Raw genomic sequence first — 23534 nt, forward strand, 5'->3', positions numbered from 1 at the left:
ACTATCATCCAGTAGCCTACTGATGCAAATTGTAGGTGATCATACACACAGTCTGATACACTGGCTTTGTCGATATTACATTCCGGACAAATGTAACCCTGTAGTAGTCATTTGGCATAACACACGGGTTTTATTATGCTAAACTCAGTGTGTGTCTTTATCCTTCCGACTTCTTTCAACGTTACTGCAGGGGACAGCTCTCATACGCACCAGCCGACATAACTGGATATGTTTTAAGAGCCAAACTAGTGCAACGTCTTGTGTAGTAACGTTTTTTTAGGTCGTTTTTAGGTTAGAAAATGTCACTTCGGTTGATTTTACCGGCCTGAGTGTTTAATCCTACAGTTAGCAGCGCCGTATTTAAACTGATTATCGCCTGTGCTCGGACTGCATCTACACAAATCAGCTGTTTTACGGTAGGGTTTACTGTAACACCAGTTAACGACAGGGAACCGCTCCTCATCGGTTATGGAACACACTGCGGTCCCCGCGCTCATTGATACACTGTCGTACTTCTTTAGGGAATTACTTCTTTGGCAGTTGTGAGCAAAACGGGGATATAAGCTTCAGTCCATCGGTAGAAATCGTTATATCGGAACTGAACAGAGTTCTTGGGCGTGTTATAAGTGTAAACAGGCCTAGTATTGACCAGCGATAGTAAACTGAACTTTTCCGAGACCCAAAGTTGTCAGGCAGCGCATCTTGCACGCATGCGCATCCTTCTATCCAGCAGCTCTAAATAAGAGTTAAAACAGAAACGAGGTGAGTTCCACATTTTAAACAATACTGCCTTTAATACTAATTTATTGTTATTAGCATTGGCACACTTTGGGAAAAGCGGCATTCGTCTTGCTTATTAGTTTACGTTATTTCCACTCTGATTTAAAACGGCGAGAATAAATCGGTTTTTTTCAAGTTTCTATTGAAGAAATTAATCAAGCAACAATGTTGAAGCTCGTAACACTAGCGTGATGTTATTGTGAGTGTGTGTGATATTGTGCGAAATATTGGTGTTTTGCATTATGCGTTTTCCTATTGTTATTAACCGGGAAACTTATTTATTACAGATTGTCCTTAGCTGGCAGCATCCAGTCACAATGCTAGGGCTAGCTGTCTAGCAAACCTCAGTTCAGTTGAACGGAGTGCAGCTAGCTGACTGTTAGCTTCATGTCAGCGCTAGCTAGCAACCTGGGCTGACATTCCGTGACAAGGGGAAAGTGAAGAAAATAACTCGAGTGACGGAAAACACAAAGTCAGGAAATTACACCGCAAGCATTTGCTTTTGTTCGACGTGTAGCAGCTTTGCATGATTTGTTTAAATGGGTAACTTGAGTAATTTACATAGTTTTAACGTGTTGGTGGCCTCTTCCTATGCTCCGCCATTTTGTATAAGACGAATGCTAATCATGGGCGCTCCTACAGACACTTTATTAATGGCTAGAATAAAACTGAGGTATTAAGTGGAAAGTCAAACTTGACCAAGATACATGAGCTCGGGCTGTTGTTTACTTTTCACATGCTTATGACCCTACATGCAAACAGAAAATATCTCCTTAATTCAGTATTGTACATGCGTCAACAGTAAAACGTTATATCGTAATATTAGTCGGATTAAAACGCTCTTAAGTTTGGCCAGTTAGTGCAGAAAACAGTGTTTTCTTTGAAAATGATAAACAAGTGACCCTCTCAGTTGTTAATAACCAGGCAAACAGCCGGTTTTAGGAGATACTGTTAAAACGAGGAAAAGATGAACTTATGTGATTAACTTCAAGTTAAGACATCTTTCCTCCTGTTTGTCAATAGTCCCGAGGACGGTTCACTATAATGGGGCCGTTTGTGCAAGCATTTCCCTCTTAGTTGACCAGCAAAACAATATTATTATTGACTGTTTGTGTCAAATCGAAGTGCATGGTGTCCTGCAAGCCAGCACACAGTCGCCATCTAGCTGTGATGTTTGGTAATGCTGTTTACAAGTCCATGTACAAACAGCATTCGTAGTTTGGAGCACTTTGTAGGTAAAACCAACCGGGGGCTGATCCCCGTGATGATCACACACATTCAGCAAAATAGACGGAAAATAATGGCATAATTTATGTCATAGTTTTAGACTGAACCTTTCTATTAATCCTCTCACATTTTGAACATCTTAGTGTTTTAGCATCAGTTGAGAGTATATTTAATGTGACTGTTATTATGTTTTTGCAGGTTGGTGATATCAGAGGAGTGGGAATGACCGACACCCCACCCAGTGATGGCCCCTCCCAGGGAGCTGAGTTTGATATGATGGGTGCCCTGGACTGGAAGGATGGTATTGCAACGCTGCCTGGAAGTGACATCAGGGTACGAGAGAGATTCATGATCCTGTCCAGGATAATGTGTTTAATGTTTGTGCTTTTAGTGTCTGATCAGACACAGATTTGTAAGAGCAGAGTTCTGTGTTATAGATGAGGTGGGCCACCTTGCTTGAAATGAAAACCATCTCTGTTTACTCTCTAGAAAAACAATAATGAAAGAAAACATTAACCTTGATAACTGCTATATTACACAGGGAATGTCATATATTTTAGAAGTGTGACTCATATTTTGGCTGTCCTCTAGTAACTTGATTCAGAAAGAGACAAGATAATTTAGGAGTGACCTATCTGTGATGAGCATACCTGTTACACCTTACTTGTGTCTTTCAGTTCCGCATGACAGAGTTTGGGACTCTTGAGATTGTCACAGACCTGGAGGTCAAAGGTCAGAAGCCAGAGCCTAACCGCAAGGCCTTGGACCCAGCACAGTCTCACACGCCCACTCCTCCACCGGAGGGCCAATCACAGACTGTCACAGCTCCAGCTAAAGCCAATCAGAGTCAGCCAGGATCGTCTCAAAGTAAAGGTATGATAGCACATGTTTAACCCCTAAAAGTATGTTTTAGTAAAGATGTGCAGTTTTTTCTTTAAATGCTGGACCTGTCAGCTTTAGCCCTTCTTTGTGCTTTGTCTTCTAGCCCCCGGTCCTGTGCTTCTGTCTCTAGAGGAAGGCCCCACTATGGAGGGCCCCAGTGTGGAGGTTGGTCCCAGTGTGGAGGTTGGCCCTAATGCAGACACAGGCACAAACGGGGAGCTGTCAAGGTGCCGGGCCTGTGGTGGCCGTGTTCCCCGGGACGCCCTCCTTCAGGGCAAATTCTGTAGCTCTATTTGTGCCCAGCCCTCCAGCGGCAGGTAAAATCCCACACCTGATGTCATTTAATGTTTTTTGTTATCTTTCAGATTTGTCTTAACACCAGCCAAATGTTTGGTTTCTACAGATCGTCTCCAGCAGAAGCAAGGGAGAGTCAAGCAGTTGAGGGTGAGAGGCTGGGTAAACGTGTGCGCAAAAAGAGGAAAATCTATATGGATTCTGGTGATGAAGAGGAAGACAACCAAGAAGAACCAGAGGTAAGGAGCATATGTTTAGCGTTTTTGTATTGTTTTTTAACCAGTGTTGCTAACCTTAGAGCTACAAGCCCCTCAAGTGTTCAGTGTTTTGCTGTAACCACTGAGGTCTTGCAATATGTTTCAATTTTAATAATTTATCTCTTCAACTATAACTTGAGAAAACACTGAAGATGGGTGAGAAAATTGTGATTTGAAAAAATGATTTTTGTCATTTTCTTACATTTTTGTAGGAAAAGGCCAAGACGACCAAGGGAAGAAGAGGTGCCAAAATTGCTAAACTGGGTATATACAGCTCAAGATAACATTTCATGTCTTTCCTTTATTTTTACAAGTCCTAAAGATGCTGTAAATCTGTAAGTGTGACGCAATGAGGGTGTATATATAGCAGTTAGTATTTATTTAGTATTGGTTAGGTTCTATCAATATTATGGGCATGTTTTCACATGACTCTAAATATGTGTATGTTTCTCATGATTGTGATTGAGGTCCTCATGCACAGTCTACTGTACATAAAACTTCAGTGTTTTTGCCCCACCGTCAGTGACTGCCCCAGCCAATAAGAAGCGGGCATGGAGCTGGCCGGCTTACTTGGAAGAGGAGAGAGCCATCGCTGCTCCTGTTAAACTATTCAAAGAGGTATTTTCGCCCATAAACACTGGCCAATTTTTATATATTTTTACAAACCAGATGGTTTTGTTTATTTTGTCCATGACAAGCCAAATCATGACTGATCTGTGATTGAACATGATTGAACATTTGTCTTGCAGCACCAGACGTTTCCTCAGAGCAGGAACAGTTTTAAGGTGGGGATGAAGCTGGAGGGGCTGGACCCGTCCCACCCCTCTCTGTTCTGTGTACTATCTGTTGCAGAGGTACGTGTGCTAATAGAACACATCTATCTTTATCCCTGTTTATAATAAATAATCTGACAGTCCATTTGCCTTTCAGATCCAAGGCTACAGAGTAAGGCTCCACTTTGATGGTTACCCAGAATGCTACGACTTCTGGGCCAATGCTGACTCGTGGGATATGAAACCAGCTGGCTGGTGTGAGAAGAATGGGCATAAGTTATTGTTGCCGAAAGGTATTCACAAACACACACAGACCGACACACCTATCCATGATTTTATTTTTAGTGTTTATTTAGTCTAAGGAAACCAACAAATGTCCTTCCCAGATGTTGTCAATCACTTATTGTGATTATATTAACATGCAGTACTGTTGACCAAAAAAGTCACAGCAAAAATAAAACATTTACCAAAATCTCTTTTTTAAAGAAGGCGAACAACGTAAGCCACTTTTTTTTAAGCAGCCTTTTTGTTTCCTGTGTTGCAGCAGCCAAATCAGGATTTTAACATGAAGCACACAATGATTAATGAGTTTTGGTGACAACATCAGGGCTTGAGTGAAAGACATGGGGTGGTATTTTGGCTAGAGTAGTTTGAAACGCTCAATAACAATTCAACACTTTAACTGAATGGGCTTTATTTGACATAATACTAAAATGCCCAGATTGTAAGTCAATTTAGCCTTAATCAAAGAAACAACAGGCTGAAGTTAACTTAATAGGATAAACTGTCAAGGAATTTTACACAGGACAAAGATTAGATTAAAAAAATTGCTGAGAAAAATGTACAGTATTTTACAACATAACTGAGTGATATTCGTCCTGTAGGCTGTAAGGACGGAGACTTTAATTGGAGCATGTATGTGAAGAACTGCAGGGGTCAGCTGGCCCCAAAACACCTTTTCAAAAGCCTCAACACAGTGAGTTAAAAGCACTGTAAATCCTAAAGTCATCAAATGTTTCTTAAAATCAGCTTTTATAAGAGTGCTTTATTTTTATTTCAGTCTGTGACTCCATCTGGATTCAGAGCAGGGATGAAGCTGGAGGCGATCGACAGGAAGAACCCCTCGTTGATCTGTGTAGCAACCATTGCTGCTGTTGTGGACAACCGACTGCTCATTCATTTTGATAACTGGGACGACACATATGATTATTGGTAAGAGCCTGGTTTAAGACCGGAGGAATGGCTATCATCCAGAGGTATCCCCCAGTCCTTTTGCAGGACTGCTGTATATTTCAATTCAAGTAAAATCTACTGTAGTTTATTGTCTGTACGAGTATTGTGCCTGGGTTTTTAAGGTGTGGAAAAGTGTTAACATATAGGAAATTAAGTCTTGACAAGTTTAAATTGGACAAAAGGTCCTGGAAAATTGTGCAAACATTAACATCTACAACGTTTTACAGCTAGAACACATTTAGAAAAGTCTAACATTGGGCCTTTACTGTGTTCCTGGTTACCTAGTGGTTGTTTTTTGTGAAGGTGTGACGCTAGCAGTCCATATATCCATCCTGTGGGTTACTGTGAAGAGGCTGAGCTAACTCTGACTACCCCAGCTGGTAAGACACAGACCAAGACACACGTGGGTCAGTATAAATTCCTTTAATATACTATAGGGAATGCAGAATCTAACACTGTCAGTAATAAATACTAATACCAATTTTACATTATGCTGAAATTATTGTTTGCATGTCAAATCAATGCTTGTCAAATATTGTTGCTACTGTTTGAAATAACAAGTAGAAATAATGTAAATGTATTGAAGCTAATAATAATTAAGTCAGTTCCTGTGGATGTCTAGATTGTTGTTTTTGATCCAAAGGTCACAAGACAGACTCTAATGCCTTTTAACTCTCTCACTGCAGAATATAAACAACCTAAAAGTTTCTCATGGGAGAAATACCTGGAAGAGACGGGCACACAGGCTGCTCCTGCTCGGGCTTTCAAACCGGTACAGTTCTCACACGCAAATATAAGAATACACACAAATAATCATAATATGGACGATAGTGGTCTTAATATGGTCATGTGATTGTGGTTCTGCTTGTGTTTGCAGCGACCTCCACATGGCTTCCAGATTGGGATGAAAGTGGAAGCTGTGGATAGGAGGAACCCCATGCTCATCCGTGTTACTACCGTAGTGGACACAGAGGACCACCGACTAAAGGTACAAACTTTCCACTCAACGACATTATTTTAAGATGAAACAGAAGCAAAATAAATCCGTCAAGAATGTTGTCTTGAACTTATAGTAAATAAACATCATACTTTGAGGAAGAAGATGGCATAAACGTCTGCCAACTCTTGCGACATTGAACCACAGAAAGTAAAACAGACCTTGACATTCCAGGAGATAGCACAAAGACACAGTTGTTTCACAATAAATCCCTTTTGTTTTTCAAACCCAGTCTAGTATTGTGGAGTTAAAGGGGACCTATCATGCGAAATGCACTTTGTGATGTCTTTTATACATAAATATGTGTCCCCGGTGCGTCGGGGAACTCACGCAGCGTCAGAAAATAAAACCCTCTCTCTTTTCCTCCGTACCCAAATCTTTTAAAAACGAGTGTACAACGAGCGGATACAGATTTCCATCCGCTGTGACGTGTCCATCCGCTGTGACGTCGGCGGACCCACAGAAAGTTGCTATCAGAAACAATGCCTGACGTGTTTTGGACGTAATCTCGTCTTTGTTTACATTAGCAAGCCTCGCTAACACTCAGAGCTAACCTGTACTGAATAGCACATGTGTTTTAAAAAGCAGGAAATAAAAAAAGAACTCACCTTGTGACCTGCAAGAGAAAAGGCATTTGAGCTCCATACTAAACAGGATGGCGTTTTATCACAACCAAATTTAACTTTATCTCCGGTAGAATTCTGATCAGGAATTAGCTCCGCCTCCTCTTCTTTCTTTTTGTTTTCAAGCTAAGGACCCAAGATCCGTGTTACTCTAACAGGGCTGCAAAAGAGGGGTTTGAGCAGTATGAGGGATGGCTACAATGGGTGAACTGTTTGGTATTCACATGTTTTATATATAGTATGGCCCTACAATATATGTTTCAAATATAGCATGATAGGTTCACTTTAAGTAACAAGAACAGGAATTAAATATTGCCGTAGATCAAATGCCATTTATCTATTTAGCCCAGGTCCAATGTCCAACAGGAATTTAGATGAAAAGCCAATGATAGGTTTTTAAATGGTAGTCAAAAAGTGTTTGAGTTAAGTAAAATAAATAAATAAAAAGTAATACAAAATAAAAAACATGTATAACTTGTTAACTTCTGTGTAATTTTGCTTAATGCACTGTCCTCTCATCTAGATTCATTTTGATGGCTGGAGTTCAGAGTATGACTATTGGGTGGAGACGGACTGCCCTGATCTGCACCCTTTAGGATGGTGCCAGAAAACAGGACACCCACTGCAATACCCGAACGGTGAGACTCCCTCACTCACGCACGCTCGCTCACTCACTCACTCACTCACTCACTCACTCACTCACTCACTCACTCACTCACTCACTCACTCACTCACTCACTCACAGTTTTCCTTTGCCTTCATTTAATATCTGTATGAAGTCTTTAAGGAAAATGGTCTTCCTTCAGTTCTTTGCATAGATTTATGAACATCCCCCGTGTCTGTGTGTATATATTTCAGGCTCCACTGAGTTAGTGACCGCCCCGGGACAAGGATGTCCTACCCCAGGATGCAACGGGGTTGGCCACATTAGAGGACCTCGCTATGGGACACACTACACGTTAGTAGCACATACTCTGTATTGTGATTTATTTTATTTAGTTGCTGTTGTCTTTGTTTCTCATTGTTTTCAATCTTCATGTCCTATCAGATCACTTTATTATATTCTTCTTTATCCCTTTCAGTTTATTTGCACCTACCCTTTGTTGTAATGTCCTTTTATCCTACCTTTTATATATGCTTTGCAAAGTGCTATTTTTTAATTTACGATGTATTTATCTTATTATAATCACTGTTGCTCAAGCAGCACATTAATAGTTAAGATTAGTTGTTATCAATGTCAGGAGACTGTGTATGTCATATTTCAGATATAATGTATACTTGTGTGGGCTGCCTTTAGTTTAAATGTGTTGCTTGTTTGTGTGCGTGTGGGAGTTTTGAGTCTTTAAAGTGATATCGATATATATATTTTTTCAGCCTATCTGAGACTAACAGTTTAATTGCAGAGCCAGTAAAGGGTGGGGGTTGTTTTGGACCTGGTTATAGTTTGTGTGTCTCTTGTGTGTGCAGTGAGGTGAGCTGTCCCTACTCGGATGTTAATCTGAACAAAGAGGGCCTGCTGCCAGATCGCCTCAGCGGAGAACGACCCGTCGCCCTCAGTGGACCTCACCCACGTGGGCGACGTCCGGACTTTCCCACAAACACTACGACGCAGAGCTCCACAATGTCAGAACAGCCCGAGGGAGCTGAAGACCCCCAGAACAGGTTAGCGGCTGTCACTCTAAAAACACAGCATGTACATAAAAGGGACCGATAACCCCCAAAGAAAAAAGAAAATAGTTCCTAGATTAAACTGCTCACAAAAAACGGATGGAGATTATGGATCATAGAGAGTTGACAGGTCAAGTTATCTGTAAAGAGACTTTTTTTAAATATATTTTATTTGCTGCTTTGAGCACCACAAGCCGAGTGCCATCTAGCTTTGTTTATTTGATTAAGGCAGGCATCTCTACTTTTAAAAACAAATGACCAGGACTGATAAATAGCCCTCCAGGGAGGAGCATACATATGTTTTTTTGATTTTTGGATAAACTGTTCCTTTTTTCAAAAACACTTCCAAGATAACTTATTTTAGTGTTTCAAATGCAACTCTATCCAGTGGTCTGTATCTGACATCGGGTTATCTGTGTTGCTAGGAAACCGGTGACAGTGGAAGCTGAGCGTTTGGGACGCACCGCTCAGCCGGAGCCAGCAGGTGGCACCAGCGAGCCGAGCCACAATGGAACCAGGCCCAAACGGTACCCTCACATCCAGCTCTACTGCTGTAGTGTAATGTCAAAGATGTTCTCCTGTGTCAGAGAGTGACAGTTTTGATGTCTTTTCAGAACTGCTCCCGTTCCCAAATACTTGAAAATGCACTACGTTAAAGAGGAGATCGGCCACGGCAAAGGTACGTGTGAATGCGAAAATGAGACGTGATAAATCATGTAAATCAGCACCTCACTCCCACTGACTGCTGCCCCCTCCCCCCCCCTTCTCTCTTTCCGCAGCCTCTCCAGATGCCATCTCTCTCCAGCAGGCCCTCCACGAGTCAGTGTTCTCCCCCGGCCTCTCCGCCTCCCCCCCTCACCGGGTGGCTCTCTGCTGGGACAAACACTGCCAGCTGCTGCCTGAGGTCCTCGGGCTGACTGCCAAGCGAGTGGCCACTTGGAGCGCTGAGGAGGTCGGACATGCTTACACACTCGCACTGCGCCAACACATGAGAAGCAGACATGCTCCTCATTCACTCCCCTACATGAAGGCAGCTAGTTGTTCAGAGAAGCTGTGCATGAATATTCAAACAGAGCCTTTCTGATTCCGAGATGGTGCTCGCTTTCCACCTGTCGGTTCCATAAAGGCATACAAGCCTCTCTGATTTGTAGCAGGGCTGCTCCCAATAGTTTGAAGCTTGGAAGCTGAATTCATTTTTATTTTGTGCATGTCTATTCATTGTGTTCTGACATTCAGAGCCAGTATCTCTGCACAGTTGCAGATTAAAAAGACACACAAAATGACACAATTATTTGTAATATAATGTTTGTAGGATTAAATTCCAGCTGATGGTGCGTGGGATTGTTTCAGACTCATGTGATACAAACATTTCCATTAAATAACTCACCGCAAGAAAAATAAAACAGTTTGCTGACCTGCTTGCCCCCAAAAAAAGCCCCTACCTACCTGTCTGAACAAGGATACACAATACATTTACACTTACAATACAACACAATAATAATCTGTATTTTCATAAAATATTACGAAAGACATTCTCAGCTTGGTTCGAACCCATGAACAAAGGCTTTGAATGTTATGAAATGAATCATAAAAAAATTATATTTACTAAATTTCTAGGTTAAGATTTAAAAATGGTTTGTGTTTGACAGCATTTCTGGAGCACTTTGCTGAAAGTTATTTCCTTTTTTCATCAGGTCGCCACATTTGTCAAAGGTTTACCAGGATGTAAAGAACATGCTGCTATATTTAAAACAGAGGTAAGCACTTCAGATTCAACTGATTACATTATTTCATTATCAATAAAGAGTCTTTTTCTATTCTTATTGTTACTTTTTTTTAATTAAAAAGCCCTACATGTCCTTAAATTGTTAAGTGCTCTTTTGGATTGTTGCTATAGTTTCCAGCTTTTAGTTGAGTAGCTGGATGCTAAAACTTCAAACCCAGACACACAGGTGGCAGCAATAAGCTCTTAATGAATTCAATGTTTATCCGTGGCGCCACCTGTGTGTATCCCCATGTCTGACATAAAGCAGATGGAAAAAGGGTCTGACATTTTTACACCATATTGAATCATATGTTTTCATACCAGTCAGTGTGCAAAGTTGTTAGTCTGTTTGCCTTGCAGCTCTTCGTAATTGTATAACGTTCCCTCCACCTTCATTACATTTGCTTAATAAGTCATCCCTGAATCTTCAACTCATGTCTTCTGATTGTAATGCTACCCAAAACTTTGTTAGTCAAACTGTAAGCAATCCTTTATTCTCAGAATGAATTGACTTAAAGGTCCCATGTCATGGCCATTTCTACTGATCATAATTCCATTGTTGAGGTCTAGATTTACATTGTGCAATTTTCTAAAATCACATTGGTTTCTCATACAGCATCTCTGTATACTATGTGTATTCACTCTCTGTCCTACACGGCTTGTTGGAGCTCCTGCCCCCCCTCTCCCTGTGAGCCCAGTGTGCTCTGATTGGTCAGTTCACCCACTCTGTTTTGATGAGTCTACCACCGTTACAGCGGAACATCAGTGATTATGTGTTACAATGGCGTTAGCAACCAGAAAATGACACCAGTAATGACAAACAGATGAGAATGCTGCGTGGGGTCTGGGTGCCGTGTTGGCGGCTCGCTGCTGCGAGGAGTGGACAGTGTGAGCTGGCTTACTGGTGTGGTTTCCTGGTTGCTGCGTGGGCTCGGCGAAACCAGCCCGAGCACACACACACACACACACCCTTGCCGCGTCCCGCCGTCTCAGGCTGAGAAATCCCCGGAGCTCCCGTTGAGAAAAGATTGAGTGTGTGTGAGGAAGTCCGCGGATTGGTCTAACGCAGTGGTTCTCAAACTTTTTCTGTCAGGCCCCCCCTTTGGAGAAAAAAAAAATTCAGGCCCCCCCCCCCCCAACACTAATAGTCAGGCTCAGTGGTGGCACCAGATATTTATTTTGGGGGTGCTGTGGGGTAGCTTGACGTTTCATAGAGGGTGCTCAAACATATAAGGTTTCCCATTAATGTACCAGGCGCTACAGAGGAATTTTCTACTGCAACATTCCCCACGCATATACACAATGTACCCGCGACTGTTACAATGAAGGCTCGATAATCAGCTCACGGCATATAGGTGTAAGCAGGGGTAAAGTGCTAATTTTATAGGTGGTGTGTGGACCTCACATAGGGGGGTCCGGGGGCAAGCTCCCCCAGGAAGATTTATTTTTAAATATTGACGTTAAAAGCATCCATCTGGTGCACTTTGAGAGCAAAATGAAGAGATCTATGGATACCTCTCTCAACACCTATGAAACAGAACTGTAAACAGATTTACTTTTTCTTTATGGATATTTTACAAATCACCCTTTTAAACTTTATTCTTGTTTTACTGTCATATAGTATTTCATACCTGTTTTTCATTTATTCTCTTATTTTTGTATAACTATAATGATCATATAAACGTGTGCCTCGGAAAATAATTGTTTACATTAATAGTGACCAAAACGTTTGAGACCCACTGAGAGAGCCCTTTAGCTCACCGAGTCTCTCAGTCTGACAGGAGAGGACTCTCCTCCACTTTGTTGTTGAAAAAACTCCTTATATCCATTAGCGTAGCTCGCTAGCACCAGAAGCTAACAACAACGATCTCCGGTACCGGTGCGCTCTCTCTCTCTCTCTCTCTCTCTCTCTCTCTCTCTCTCTCTCTCTCTCTCTCTCTCTCTCTCTCTCTCTCTCTCTCTCTCTCTCTCTCGCTCGCTCGCGTACACAAAATGGCTCGTTCCACACACAGACACAGAGCCGAGCTTTAATGAAGCAGAGACCCAGACGTAATAGTACTGCATCATATTATTTTCGAATCAATAATTTTTCAATTTATGATTTCTTTGTTTTATCTTTTTTTTTATAGCCATTTTTCCTCCTGGTCTCTCGCGCCCCCCCCCTCGGCATGCCTCTGCGCCCCCCAGGGGGGGCGCGCCCCCCACTTTGAGAACCACTGGTCTAACATAACGGCTCCGCGGATTGGTCTATTTGGACCAATGGGTCCATTTGGGTCGTCGTTACGTCACTTAGTACCAGGAAGAAAACGAGAAATCTCCAACGAGGCGTTCTGAGGCAGCATAGACAGGTATTTTCTGTGTTAGAGTTTTACTCGCTACAGGGTGTACTTTGAGGGTTTGTGACTTTGCAGACCGTTTACATGCAGAAAAACCTTCATAACACACAAGGGGACGGGGTAACCAGAAAAGCACGTCATGGGACCTTTAATAACACATTCATTGATCATTCAGTCCCTTATGGTGACTTGTAGAGTTTGAGTTGTATACTGATGTTCATTAAAGCCCAATAAGTAATTCCCAGAGCATTTATTACTAAGAAAATTCATTAAAGTCGATGCATTTTCATATGATGATGAAGTCATATCAAAACATGGTTGTCGAGTTTTGTTAATTGCAAAGATTTTTTTGCTTAGGATGTAACTTCTCTTATTGACAGTTAGAGACTAGCTTGTGAATAAATGAGCCAGATATTGATCTCAGGGGTCGGAAGAGACCATAAACAGAGTTGAATATAGCACATTCACCAGGTGGCGAGAAACACTAATAATTACTGTGTTCTTGTGACTTGTTTTTAATGATGGTTAATATTTACTAAACAAGTCTGGTTACTCTGTAAAAACTCAGTAATACGGAGCAACATTTTTCTTTCTCTTTCCTTCTTAGCAAATAGATGGCGAGTCCTTCCTGCTGCTCACCCAGGCGGACATCGTCAAGATTCTGTCCATCAAGTTAGGGCCCGCCCTCAAAATCTACAACTCCATCCTCATGTTGAAGAACGCAGACGAAGAGTAGAAACTCCAGAGACTGAAGAGGAGTTGCTCCCTCCTTTCATCGACACTCAGCTATGAAGACTTTTGATCAAATCAGCTACAACAGCTTTTGTCTGTGGAGCTCTGCGACAGAGCGGAGCAGCATCACCAGAGACAGAGGCGGAGGTCATCATCTCAGAAAAAACGTCCACCTCTCCCCCCTCTCCCCCTCCTCTCTCCATGATGGACAGTACTGATCAACCCGAGGGAGAGGTCACTTTGATACTTTAAGTTTTCTTGATCTCTATCGTGTTTGTTTACTGAATCATTTAAAAAAGAACTACAGGCACCTTCAATGCTTCTTAACATTGTACAGTTTTTGAATTGGATTTAGTGTTTCGTTAATGAATGGTGCTCGGGCTAAGAGCAGATGGAACAAGAGCGTTTGTGCTTTGTTGCATTTTTACTTAGCAACAGATCTTTTTTTAAAGGTGCAAAATACAATCGTGGAGGGCGAGAGGTTTTTAAAATGTGAAACCCAGTGGAGCAGAAGCACTATGTAGTTCAGCTGTTCTCCTCTAGATGGAGAGCGTGGGCAGCTCCACGGGCCCGCAGGCGAGACGCTTTGATTAGATTGGAGCTGAAGCTTGGGTTGAAAGGGGGATGGTAAAGACTTTGTGTGTGCAGATGTGAGAGTGTTTGAGAAATAAGGGTGTAATTTCCCATCAGCCCACGTGTTATGTTCTGGTCAGAGGATTGTTTTGTGGCAGGCATGGCTAAGGGCTAAATGTTCAATCAAGAAACCTTGCAGTCGTTTAAAGTTGAACGAGACCGCTTTATCTCGGTCTCCTTTGTTTGTTAATGGGAACGGCACATGAAAATGAATGTTTAAAAAACAGCTTTTCTGTTGTTTTGTTTATATTATCTTGTTTATTTTCATTCACATTGTAAATAGTATACAGCTACAAATAGACTGTCCTCGCTCCCTAACAGAGTTTACTCCTGCTTGGTTATGCAAAGGCTTGACATCTGTCGACGAGGAGAGGACGCTGTGACAGTGAAAACATACGAGCCTCAATTCATACAAAGATTTTGAGAAAAAAAGAAACAAAACAAACATTGTCAGTGTCTTTGTGAGTTGGAATGTGTACATCAGCAACTGTTTATATGCAAACGGCTTTTATTTATGTATTCTAATTTAAAGGGTAATGGTACGCTGTTTTTGGCTCCGAGGTAAGCTGTGGCTCTTTGACGGAAAGTGTGTGAATGGGTGAAAATAAATGAGATGCACACTGTCTGCTGTCCTCATTCAACCTCTCTCACCACACACATCCTCCTAAACCCGTCTTTATCTGTACATTTTAATTATTTACAGAAGGGGAAAACACATTGGCTTAAGTACTTAATGCATTTTTTAGGTAACGTAGTGTGACAAAACAAACATTACTTAAGGTCTATCTACTAACTTTTGTTCCTGTTTTTTGAGAGCTCAGTAGCTGTTGCACTTTAAGTGATGGCACGTTTAAGAAATCTGTGGCAGGGGCTCAATTTACTCTTCAATTTAATATTTAATCTAGGGCTGCACGATATTGGAAACAACTGACATTGCGATTCCCCCCCCCCCCTCCCCCTGTGATATTGCGATATGAAAACATACAGGAATTGAAGAAAAGACCGTTTTTTCCCCGCAAACCATCCTTTCTTGAACTTTAATGCTATACAATTGGTATTCTTTTAACTATATTTAACCGGATAAAGGATTTTAGTCACAGACGTCTGGATCTTAAGTTATCAGAGCAACAAGCTGAGCTAGCTCGGTTAGCAGAGCCTGCATGTCACTCACTCAAGTAGCCTACCCCTGACATGAGAGCCGTGCAAGTTTTCCTTATGTAGCAAGCAGCACAAATAATTGTAACATGACGTGTTTGAGTTAATTTGCCTAATATCGCAAGTCCTAAAAAAAAGGCACGTCCTGATGTGAATATCGCGCATGCACATATGGTGATTATCGTCACGACACGATATATCGTGCAGCCCTAATTTCATCCACACCCAGTCGTTCCCAACCTGGTTCAGGCATCCTTTCAAAGAAACAGTAGAGGTTTCTCAATACTCTAATTTCCCCTCCTCGATACTTAGTCCCGACTCCCGCCCACGGGAGATGCGAGCGGAGGACTGAGGAGGGGAACCGAGGAGAGAGATGGGGAAATTAGAGTATTGAGAAACCTCTAGAGCAGGGGTGGGGAGCCTCCGGGCCGTATAAGGCCCGCGAGACAATTTGGTACGGCCCTCGAGGTAATTTATAAACACACGCAAAAAATTAAAAAATGTAAGAAATCTAGACCGCAAACAAATTAAACAAGCGAGTGCCTGTTTTTCCTGGCCAAGGTCATATTGTTGCTGAACACAACACGAGCCTAACGTGTCATCACTTGGTATATGTCTCGACTGACAGGGGTGCAGTTCTGACGGCGAGCACCAGAACGCCACTCCAGCACTTCAGAAATTGCAGTACCGATAAGGAGCCGTACACATGCCGCAGTTTCTGCGTGTCTGTGGCTGCTTCTCAGGTCGACTATTTTCATTTCCTCGCTCCTCGGTCCTCGGTCTCACCGGAAGTTGATTTGCCTGCGCCATCTTGAGTACCGTCCCATGGCTCTTATTTCTGCCGGAGGATCGAGGAGCGAGGAGCGATCATGGAGGAGCGATAACCGAGGAACCACCAGACCATCCTCCGATGAAATCCTCAGATACTCACCCCGCCCCCTTACTGTGTATCGCTCACTGATTGGACGAGGCAGTGCATGCACTGATCTGATGCTTCTTGACATGAGAGCAGAGTGAAGAAAATACATGAACCTCACGGGAGTCACTCCTCAGTTTATACCGTGTTTTGTTTCAATTCATGTTTCATTTAGTTACAAATATGAGATATATCTGAACAACAAAGTGGTCAAAAATCATTTAATTCATTTTTTGTAAACATTTTCATGATCGCTTTTTAAGTTTTACATTTTCATTTATTGTCATTTCCATTCCGTCAGTCATTAAGTGCTATTGAAATGTTAATTTACTACATATCCAAACAAACAAACAAAGTGTGCAATCCAATGAATGTTAATCTAACTGGGTTTTGATAGATAACATATCTCTTTTTCTTCTCTCAATTATTTTATTTCTATTGTGCACTCTAATCAATATTAATCAAACTATTGTTCGTTTATACATTTTAAGAATGGCGTTTATCTTTTTTGAGAATTAGTTCTTATTTTATTTATTGGGGTCTACAACAGATGATACAAATGTTTGTGTCAGTAAATGTGTACTAACAGAAGCGGGGGTGTGTGGAAATACGTGCTGCTGTCAGACGATCAGCTGTGCAGCGTCATCACAAACGGACGTCGCTTCACGTGACGCTCCGGAGGAAAGGACGTCCCATTGCTCTTAAAACTCATTTCCCTGCTTCTCGTGGTTTCCTTGCGTCCCTCCATGCTTCCCTGGTGGGAGGGACTAAACACAGGGAAACGACGCAAGTGAGGGACGCAAGGATTTCATTTAATCAACCTGAGAAGCAGCCTGTGTCTTTAGTTGTAAGCCCAGTGGCGATCTGCTCATCTGTCATACTGATCATACAGTCAATAACTTTGTTGTTATTAGCATCTGGTTAGCTAGCTATGCTAACGAATATAAGAAGCTTTTTCTACAACCAGTGAGGTAAAGGCACATCTTTATATGATCATTATAGTTATAAAAAAATAAGAGAATAAAGTAAACAGGTATAAAATACTATATGACAGTAAAAAAAAGTTGTTATTAATAAAGAAGAATACAGTTTGAAAGGGGAGTGATTTGTCAAATATTTATAAAGAAAAATAAATCTGCTTCCAGTTCTGTTTCATCTGGGTGTTGAGAGATGTATCCATAGATCTCCTAATTGTGATCTCAAAGTGCACCAGATTGATGCTTTTAACTTCAACATTTAAAAAAAAATCTTCCCGGGGGAGCATGCCCCCCGGACCCCCCTAGAGGAGGTTAGGTCCCCCCCACTTAAATCATGTCCACATGGATAGGAAACTAAATACATTTACACATCTTGTGTCCATATCTTTCTGTTTTGGTGGTCACGCCACACCGTGCACGTGCATGCATGCGCGAGTCATGGTGAGATATCTGGATTAAGAGGTTGCTTTTTCTTTGCACAGAATGAAGTGAATGGGCTGTGATTTTAGTTTTTTTAAGCAGAGGTCAATAATTTGTACGGCCCTCTCAGGATATTGTAAAAATTGAAATGGCCCTTGAGAGGAAAAAGGTTCCCCACCCCTGCTAGAGTCTCTGGTTCCCTCTCTAAACCTCTCAGGTGGTTTCATTTACATAATTGTTTGAAGAAGAAAAATGACTTGAGGCCTTGCGTTTTTATTCTTTCTTATTACATTAATCATCCGACGATGATGATGTACTGTATGACCCTTAAGACGCAGCTTGAGCCTGGAGTTGATAAAAACAACCACTAACTCCATTAACTGAAAAAGCAAAATGCTCCTTACTCATTAGTACCATCCATGTAATGAGTCCCTGGGCATGTACTGTTTTGTGTTCACATAAATAGCTTCAAGTGTTTTGGCCCACGGTTTCTGTGAAATGACAGTAAGTTGGCCTTTTGTGAGACCGAATGTTGCCATATGGCCTCAAAGTGGAAACTGTCTGGTTGTGTTTTGCTCACACATGACCCACATGCACATAGGGCAAAACACATCCCAGCTCACCCTCAAACCACCTGACCCTTCAGCAAGCCTAAACCCCCTCCCCCCAATGCTGGGGGGGCTCAGCTGTGTGCTGGCTGACATGACACCTGTTGACATTGCCGAAAACTGTGGCCCAGATACATTTGGCCAGGATGTGGTAAACTCATTCTGCAATACATTTCACAATTTAACACTGGTTTGGGTTTCACATTGCACTTCAAAGCATTGCCGGAGTCCGTTTAAAGTAAAAAGTTCACCAAACACAAGTCCACCTTTTGCTTAGTGGTTGTGACGTGAGTTATGCGATTCTTACAATGGCATTTCACTTTTTAAAATTACTAAAGTGGTGTATATTGGGTTATGTCCTTTAAAAACTGTTATTTCAAGATAAACCAATATCTTTTGATTGTGTTTGAAATGCCACAGTTTATTTAGTTTTACAAGGTTTTTGTTTTAAATCTTCACTTTTGTACAGTTTGGCACAACTGACGATCACTATTTAACCCTGGCTGATATCATTAAAAATGTTTTGTGAAACACAAGCGGCGCACACTGTTTGCATATTTGGGAAGTGAGATCCAAAAGCAAAGCCGCCAATCAAGTTAATGGCCAAAGAGAATTAAAGGGAAAGCTTCAAGATTGTAACTTTTAAGAAAAGAAAAAGAATGAGAGCAGAATGTCAAAACGTTACGCCTACATTGGCCACCCACAATGCATGACAACCAACACCCACAGGTCAGTCAGACATGTGGGTGTGTTAAGCTAGTAGCGGCTAATGTAGCCTCACAGATAGAAGGAGAGTTGTTAAGAGATCCGGTTAGCTCTCCTCTTTCTAATTTTGTTTCATTTTTAAACTTGTAATCTTACGCCCGAATTGATGATGCCTTAAGTGACATCACGAGGCAATTTCCAGAACATTTGCTGCCTGCAGCTACACAGCCACAAAAGGTATTTTCCCAGCCTTTTCCCCAGGCAGCAGTGAATCAATTTGATTTGTCACATGAAGCCTTACAAGGTACATCTCCTGTAAAATGCACTTTTAAATCAGTGGAGTTCCTCTTTAAGACAAGGCAAGTTTATTTAAATAGCACAATTCAGCAGCAAGGCAGTTCAAAGCGCTTTACATAAAACATTAAAAGCATCGAGACAAAGAGCAAAAGAAACACATGAAAAGAAAATACATTTGAATACAAGTCATTAAAGAGCCAAGAGAATAGAAAATAGAGCCAAAATAGAACAAGATGTTTATAAAACGCATGAACAAATGATCACAGTGAAGTAATTATTCAAGCAAAATCCACACATCTGAGAATTGATTTTCATACCCTAAATAATTAAACTGAGATTATCAGGGCTGCTGTAAAGATAGAAAATAATGCTGTATATAATGTGAAGAAAATCATTGGAGACCCAACCTAGTGTTTTTATAAAAGAGATTAATTTCTGGTTACATTTGCTCTACACATTTCAGGTTTGTGCAGGAAGAAGGAGGCTGCTTCGTCAGTATCTCACTGTTTGGTGATCACTAAGAATAACCGGGCTCACCGTGGGACTGGCCTGGACCAGCCTCACATTCCCACGACCCCTCCTCTACTCACAGAGACAAATGAAAACACAGGCTGCAGCGGCGCTCCGGCAGAGGCGCAGGGAGGCGTGCAGAGTGGCTTTGCACCACTGTTAGTAAGACTGTTTTTGTACTCTAAAAGCTTCATTTCTGGCTCCGCAGTGCGCGCTGTTGCGCTGCTCACGGTATGAAAAACGTCGTAATGTGAGGAGGAAAACACGGGGAAAGTCCGAATTTAACGCACGGAGTGGGAAGAATAACGAAACTCAGGTTTGTTTGATTTTTTTTATCATGCCGAGGATCCCGTTTCTGCTTCGGATTTACCTCCAAGACAAGGCAAGTACCCTGTCAGATTGTTTCCATTGACTGCGATAAAGTAACCGGACAGTGGTCTGCAGTGAATTATAGACAGCAACAGTGCCGTGGTGCAACATGAATTATAATATAACATTAAAGATGCATGCGTAAAAGCACTTATAAAATAGCCATTTGTCATTTGCGTCCTGTTGAATCACCCGTAGCCTAGTGTTCACTCGCTCCGGGGGAAACGGAATCATGAGTTCAGACAACCCAACTAATGTGCTTCTTTATTTGTGACTGCAGTGACATTGTTAACTCAAATCACGCGATCCTGAAAGGGGTCATTCGTTTGTATTCCCATGATGATGATGAAGATTTGATAGCAGTTCAGCCCGGGTTCAGAGGAGCTGCTGTGTGGCTCCACAGAGACACTGGACTGGAGGAGCCACATGCCTTATTAAAGCTGCTACTTCCTGTTGTGAGCACTGCAGTCGACTGTCTTCTCCCAAACACCTCATGTGCTCTCCCTTTGGGGCCGCATGAAACACTTTGTGTCTGAATTATTGTATTTCTCTGTGTTCTGTTCAGTGTGAAGCCAGAGGATGACAGCAGCCAGCCCTCCCTGCAGCCCCACCTCCTCCCTCTCCTCCCAGTCCTCACCTGGTTGCCTCCCAGCATGCCAAAGGCACCTGAAGAAAGGCAGAGCCCTCCACACCACCCTGCCCCTGCGCTCCGCCCCGGGGGTGTGGCTCCTGCTGGGTGTGGTGGTGGTCCTGGTGGGGATGGCTGTGGCGGTGGCGGGCTACGTGTCCTCGCCACCGAAGCCCGTGGTGAGCGGGCGCGGCTCCACCCACATTGAGAGGATGAAGCTGGCCGGGCCCGTCGTCATGGGAGTGGGCCTCTTCATCTTCATCTGCGCCGCCACACTGCTGTACGAGAACCGGGATCTGGAAGAAGTCCTCAGACGGGGGACGTGCGATGACCTGGAGGATCTGAAGGGGGGAGACGGCTGGGAGGATTCACAGGAGCAGCCCAGCTTCAGCTGTCAGGAGCAGTGGGAGGAGAAAGAGGGGGGGCAGTGGGCCGCTCCGACCCACACACTCCCCCTCTCGGACCAGAACTATGGGACGCCTCACAGGAACACACACACCGTCAGTGGCAGGCCGTCACCACCGCCTCCTCCTCCGGATGCGGGAGATAGAGAGGATGAGGAGAAGGAAGGAAGATCAACCCTTCTGGCCCGAGTCCTCCACCACAAGGAGCCGACTCCTCACCCTCCCTCCCCCTCCATCTCCATCTCCCACTCCTCAGTGTACTCAGACTCTTGCAACTCCAGTGAAATTAACTTCAACATACGGACAGGCCTTCCTCAACACTGAACTCATAAAATGTGCATGATGAGATTCTTTGGAGGTTTCACGTGCGGACACACACTTAAAACGGGACTTTGCTGTCTTCAATAAACAGATGAAATGTTTGGTGGTATGTTTTAGTGCCTCCGAGTGGCGCAGTCGGTCTGACTCACTGTCTGTGAAGGGTGTTTTTGTCCTACATCGTTCTCTGACTCACCCACGTTTGAAAGATTCAGAGCTGTGGTGTTTGATGTCAACTCGCCATGTTGTTGTCTTTGAACTCACCCATGCCTGAAATCCCCAAAAGCCGCTGCTTGTTTGACCATATTTGGACGTGAGGAGCATTGCTGAAAACTTATTTAGGTGCTGTGCTGGGAGAAGGACCAACTCACACACACACACACACTCTCTCTCACACACACATGCAGATGTACTGCATCTACATTTACTCACTAGAGATGTTTTGGTTAAGAGGATGAGCACGATTAGGTCTTAAATGACTCTTTATCTAATCTCACACATACTGTAATCTAGTCTTTATCTGAGGAAATTGTGTCTGTGTAAACAAGAGAAGTGCACAAGGCCACACTCCTCTCACTCGACACCTACAGCCCCGCTATAAATACCAGCTGCTGCACTGTACACATGCAACTTTCAGTGTTTTACTGTAATTCAACTTTTTTTTTTGTATTCAGCTGCTCAGTTTCTTTTCCTTTTCTCGAGTGTGGTGAGGCGAGATCTTAAAGAATGTCTATCAGATGGTGGATAGAAGAGAAAAGAGCAATGACTGGGAAAAAAGAAAACCCTGTTAGGCTGCTATGACTTATTCCTGACGCAGTTTAACTGAGAAAAGCGGTCCTGTGAGTCGTGTAACTGAAGCCTCACACTCCCACCATCCCAACCTTTCATCTCCTCTCGCTTCATCATCTGATTCCTACGCTTTATTCAAATACCCCCATCCTCCAGCTCAAGCCTTGGCTGCTGAAATATAGAGCAAATACAATGCAGAGGGAAATGTTTTTGGGTCCAATGAAGCAAAAGTCTGAGAGGTAAATGGGGTAGGATTTTAATTATCGCCAGCGTTTTCTCCCCCAGCCTTTAATTACACAGGGGATCAGTCTGAAGGTTTTTATAGGTTCTTTAGGACTGCAGAGTATTTCCTTGTTGTTCTGGCCCATGCTGAGATACTGCCATCCAGATGACGACTGAGACTGAAGCTTACAGTCATTTGCAGACACACATTTCCCTGAAAGCAGCACCCATCTCCCTCTCTCTCACACACAGGGTTTATGTCAGTACATTATGCTGTTTTCAGATGCTAGATGTTTATTTCAGTGGCAGGTACGAGTCGGGGAGATGTGTCTGAATCCTGCAACAGGCTGCAGCTTCATCCCACTCTCTCTCTCTCCTCACTCTCACACATACACGAGTCCTTCTCACTGTGAGAGATGCTCTGATGTGTTTACATTCAGGAGGGAACCCTGCAGGATGTCAGAGCTGCAACCAAAGATTATTCATCATGAATCTGCAGCTTTTTTTCTGATTATCATGAAATATTGTTGTCTACACTTAATGGCCAGTTTATATTCTAGGTAAAATGCAGTTTCATTGGACATTACTGCAATAAATCGTACTTTTATGAGGGTTATTATGTGCAAGAGGTCCATTATTCTACGCATTATGCATGCTAATGTGTTTCTATTATTGTGTCCAGCCCATTTATATCAATAAGGGTAGGCTAAAACTCCACGTCTGTATAATGCAATATCGTTCAACTGCATCACAATCCTCCAAAAGTATCATAACATCTTTAAATTGCTTTATATTTATTAACCATTTCTGCTGTCAGTAGCAAGATGAATTTGTCCTAATACATATTTAGAGGCATCATTCCTCTTTCAGTCGGACACTAAACCGACCAGAGGCTGTTACATATCTTCACACACACACAGATAGTCCTGCGGCAACACAGATTTCAAGAAATCATTGAGGTTTCTCCCCTGTGCTTGTACAACAGGGTTGTTACATAACTCAGTAAGACGTCTTTT

The 23534-nt window shown here is 42.6% G+C and overlaps 2 protein-coding genes across 5 annotated transcripts; both read left to right on the plus strand.

Annotated features, from left to right (window-relative positions):
• Positions 1-254: 254 nt before the first annotated feature.
• On the plus strand, positions 255-14823 carry l3mbtl1b (L3MBTL histone methyl-lysine binding protein 1b). Of its 3 annotated transcripts, XR_004570215.1 has the most exons (23): positions 255-762; positions 2206-2340; positions 2685-2880; positions 2993-3206; positions 3293-3422; positions 3653-3704; positions 3964-4058; positions 4190-4294; positions 4371-4506; positions 5098-5189; positions 5274-5425; positions 5750-5853; positions 6133-6218; positions 6324-6434; positions 7590-7704; positions 7925-8024; positions 8534-8728; positions 9160-9261; positions 9349-9413; positions 9514-9686; positions 10429-10491; positions 12629-12847; positions 13443-14823. XR_004570215.1 is itself a non-coding variant. In XM_034228294.1 (22 exons), exons 2-22 carry the CDS (start codon positions 2230-2232, stop codon positions 13569-13571), a joined length of 2526 nt encoding a protein of 841 aa, XP_034084185.1. In that variant the 5' UTR covers positions 260-762; positions 2206-2229; the 3' UTR covers positions 13572-14823. The 3 variants fall into 3 exon arrangements, 2 of the variants coding, with proteins under 2 accessions (XP_034084185.1, XP_034084186.1); XM_034228294.1 differs by lacking the exon at positions 12629-12847 and having other exon boundaries at positions 260-762; XM_034228295.1 differs by lacking the exons at positions 255-762; positions 12629-12847 and adding an exon at positions 1145-1252.
• Positions 14824-19198: 4375 nt separating this feature from the next.
• Positions 19199-23134, plus strand: LOC117553876. 2 transcript variants are annotated; one of them, XM_034227972.1, is made up of 3 exons: positions 19199-19218; positions 19742-20104; positions 20723-23134. In XM_034227972.1, exon 3 carries the CDS (start codon positions 20737-20739, stop codon positions 21511-21513), a length of 777 nt encoding a protein of 258 aa, XP_034083863.1. In that variant the 5' UTR covers positions 19199-19218; positions 19742-20104; positions 20723-20736; the 3' UTR covers positions 21514-23134. The 2 variants fall into 2 exon arrangements, with proteins under 2 accessions (XP_034083863.1, XP_034083862.1); XM_034227971.1 differs by having other exon boundaries at positions 19201-19218; positions 19742-20170.
• The last annotated feature ends 400 nt before the right edge of the window (positions 23135-23534 follow it).

The sequence above is a fragment of the Gymnodraco acuticeps genome, unplaced genomic scaffold (genome assembly GCF_902827175.1).
Source record: "Gymnodraco acuticeps unplaced genomic scaffold, fGymAcu1.1, whole genome shotgun sequence".
NCBI classification, from domain to species: Eukaryota; Metazoa; Chordata; class Actinopteri; order Perciformes; family Bathydraconidae; genus Gymnodraco; species Gymnodraco acuticeps.

Coding starts and splice junctions, on each gene's coding strand:
- LOC117553876 (XM_034227972.1), top strand. CDS start 20,737: ATGACAGCAGCCAGCCCTCCCTGCAGCCCCACCTCCTCCCTCTCCTCC.
- l3mbtl1b (XM_034228294.1), top strand. CDS start 2,230: ATGACCGACACCCCACCCAGTGATGGCCCCTCCCAGGGAGCTGAGTTT. Junction 5,190..5,273: donor TTTTCAAAAGCCTCAACACA/GTGAGTTAAAAG, acceptor TTTTTATTTCAG/TCTGTGACTCCATCTGGATT. Junction 10,492..13,442: donor CTGCTATATTTAAAACAGAG/GTAAGCACTTCA, acceptor TTTCCTTCTTAG/CAAATAGATGGCGAGTCCTT.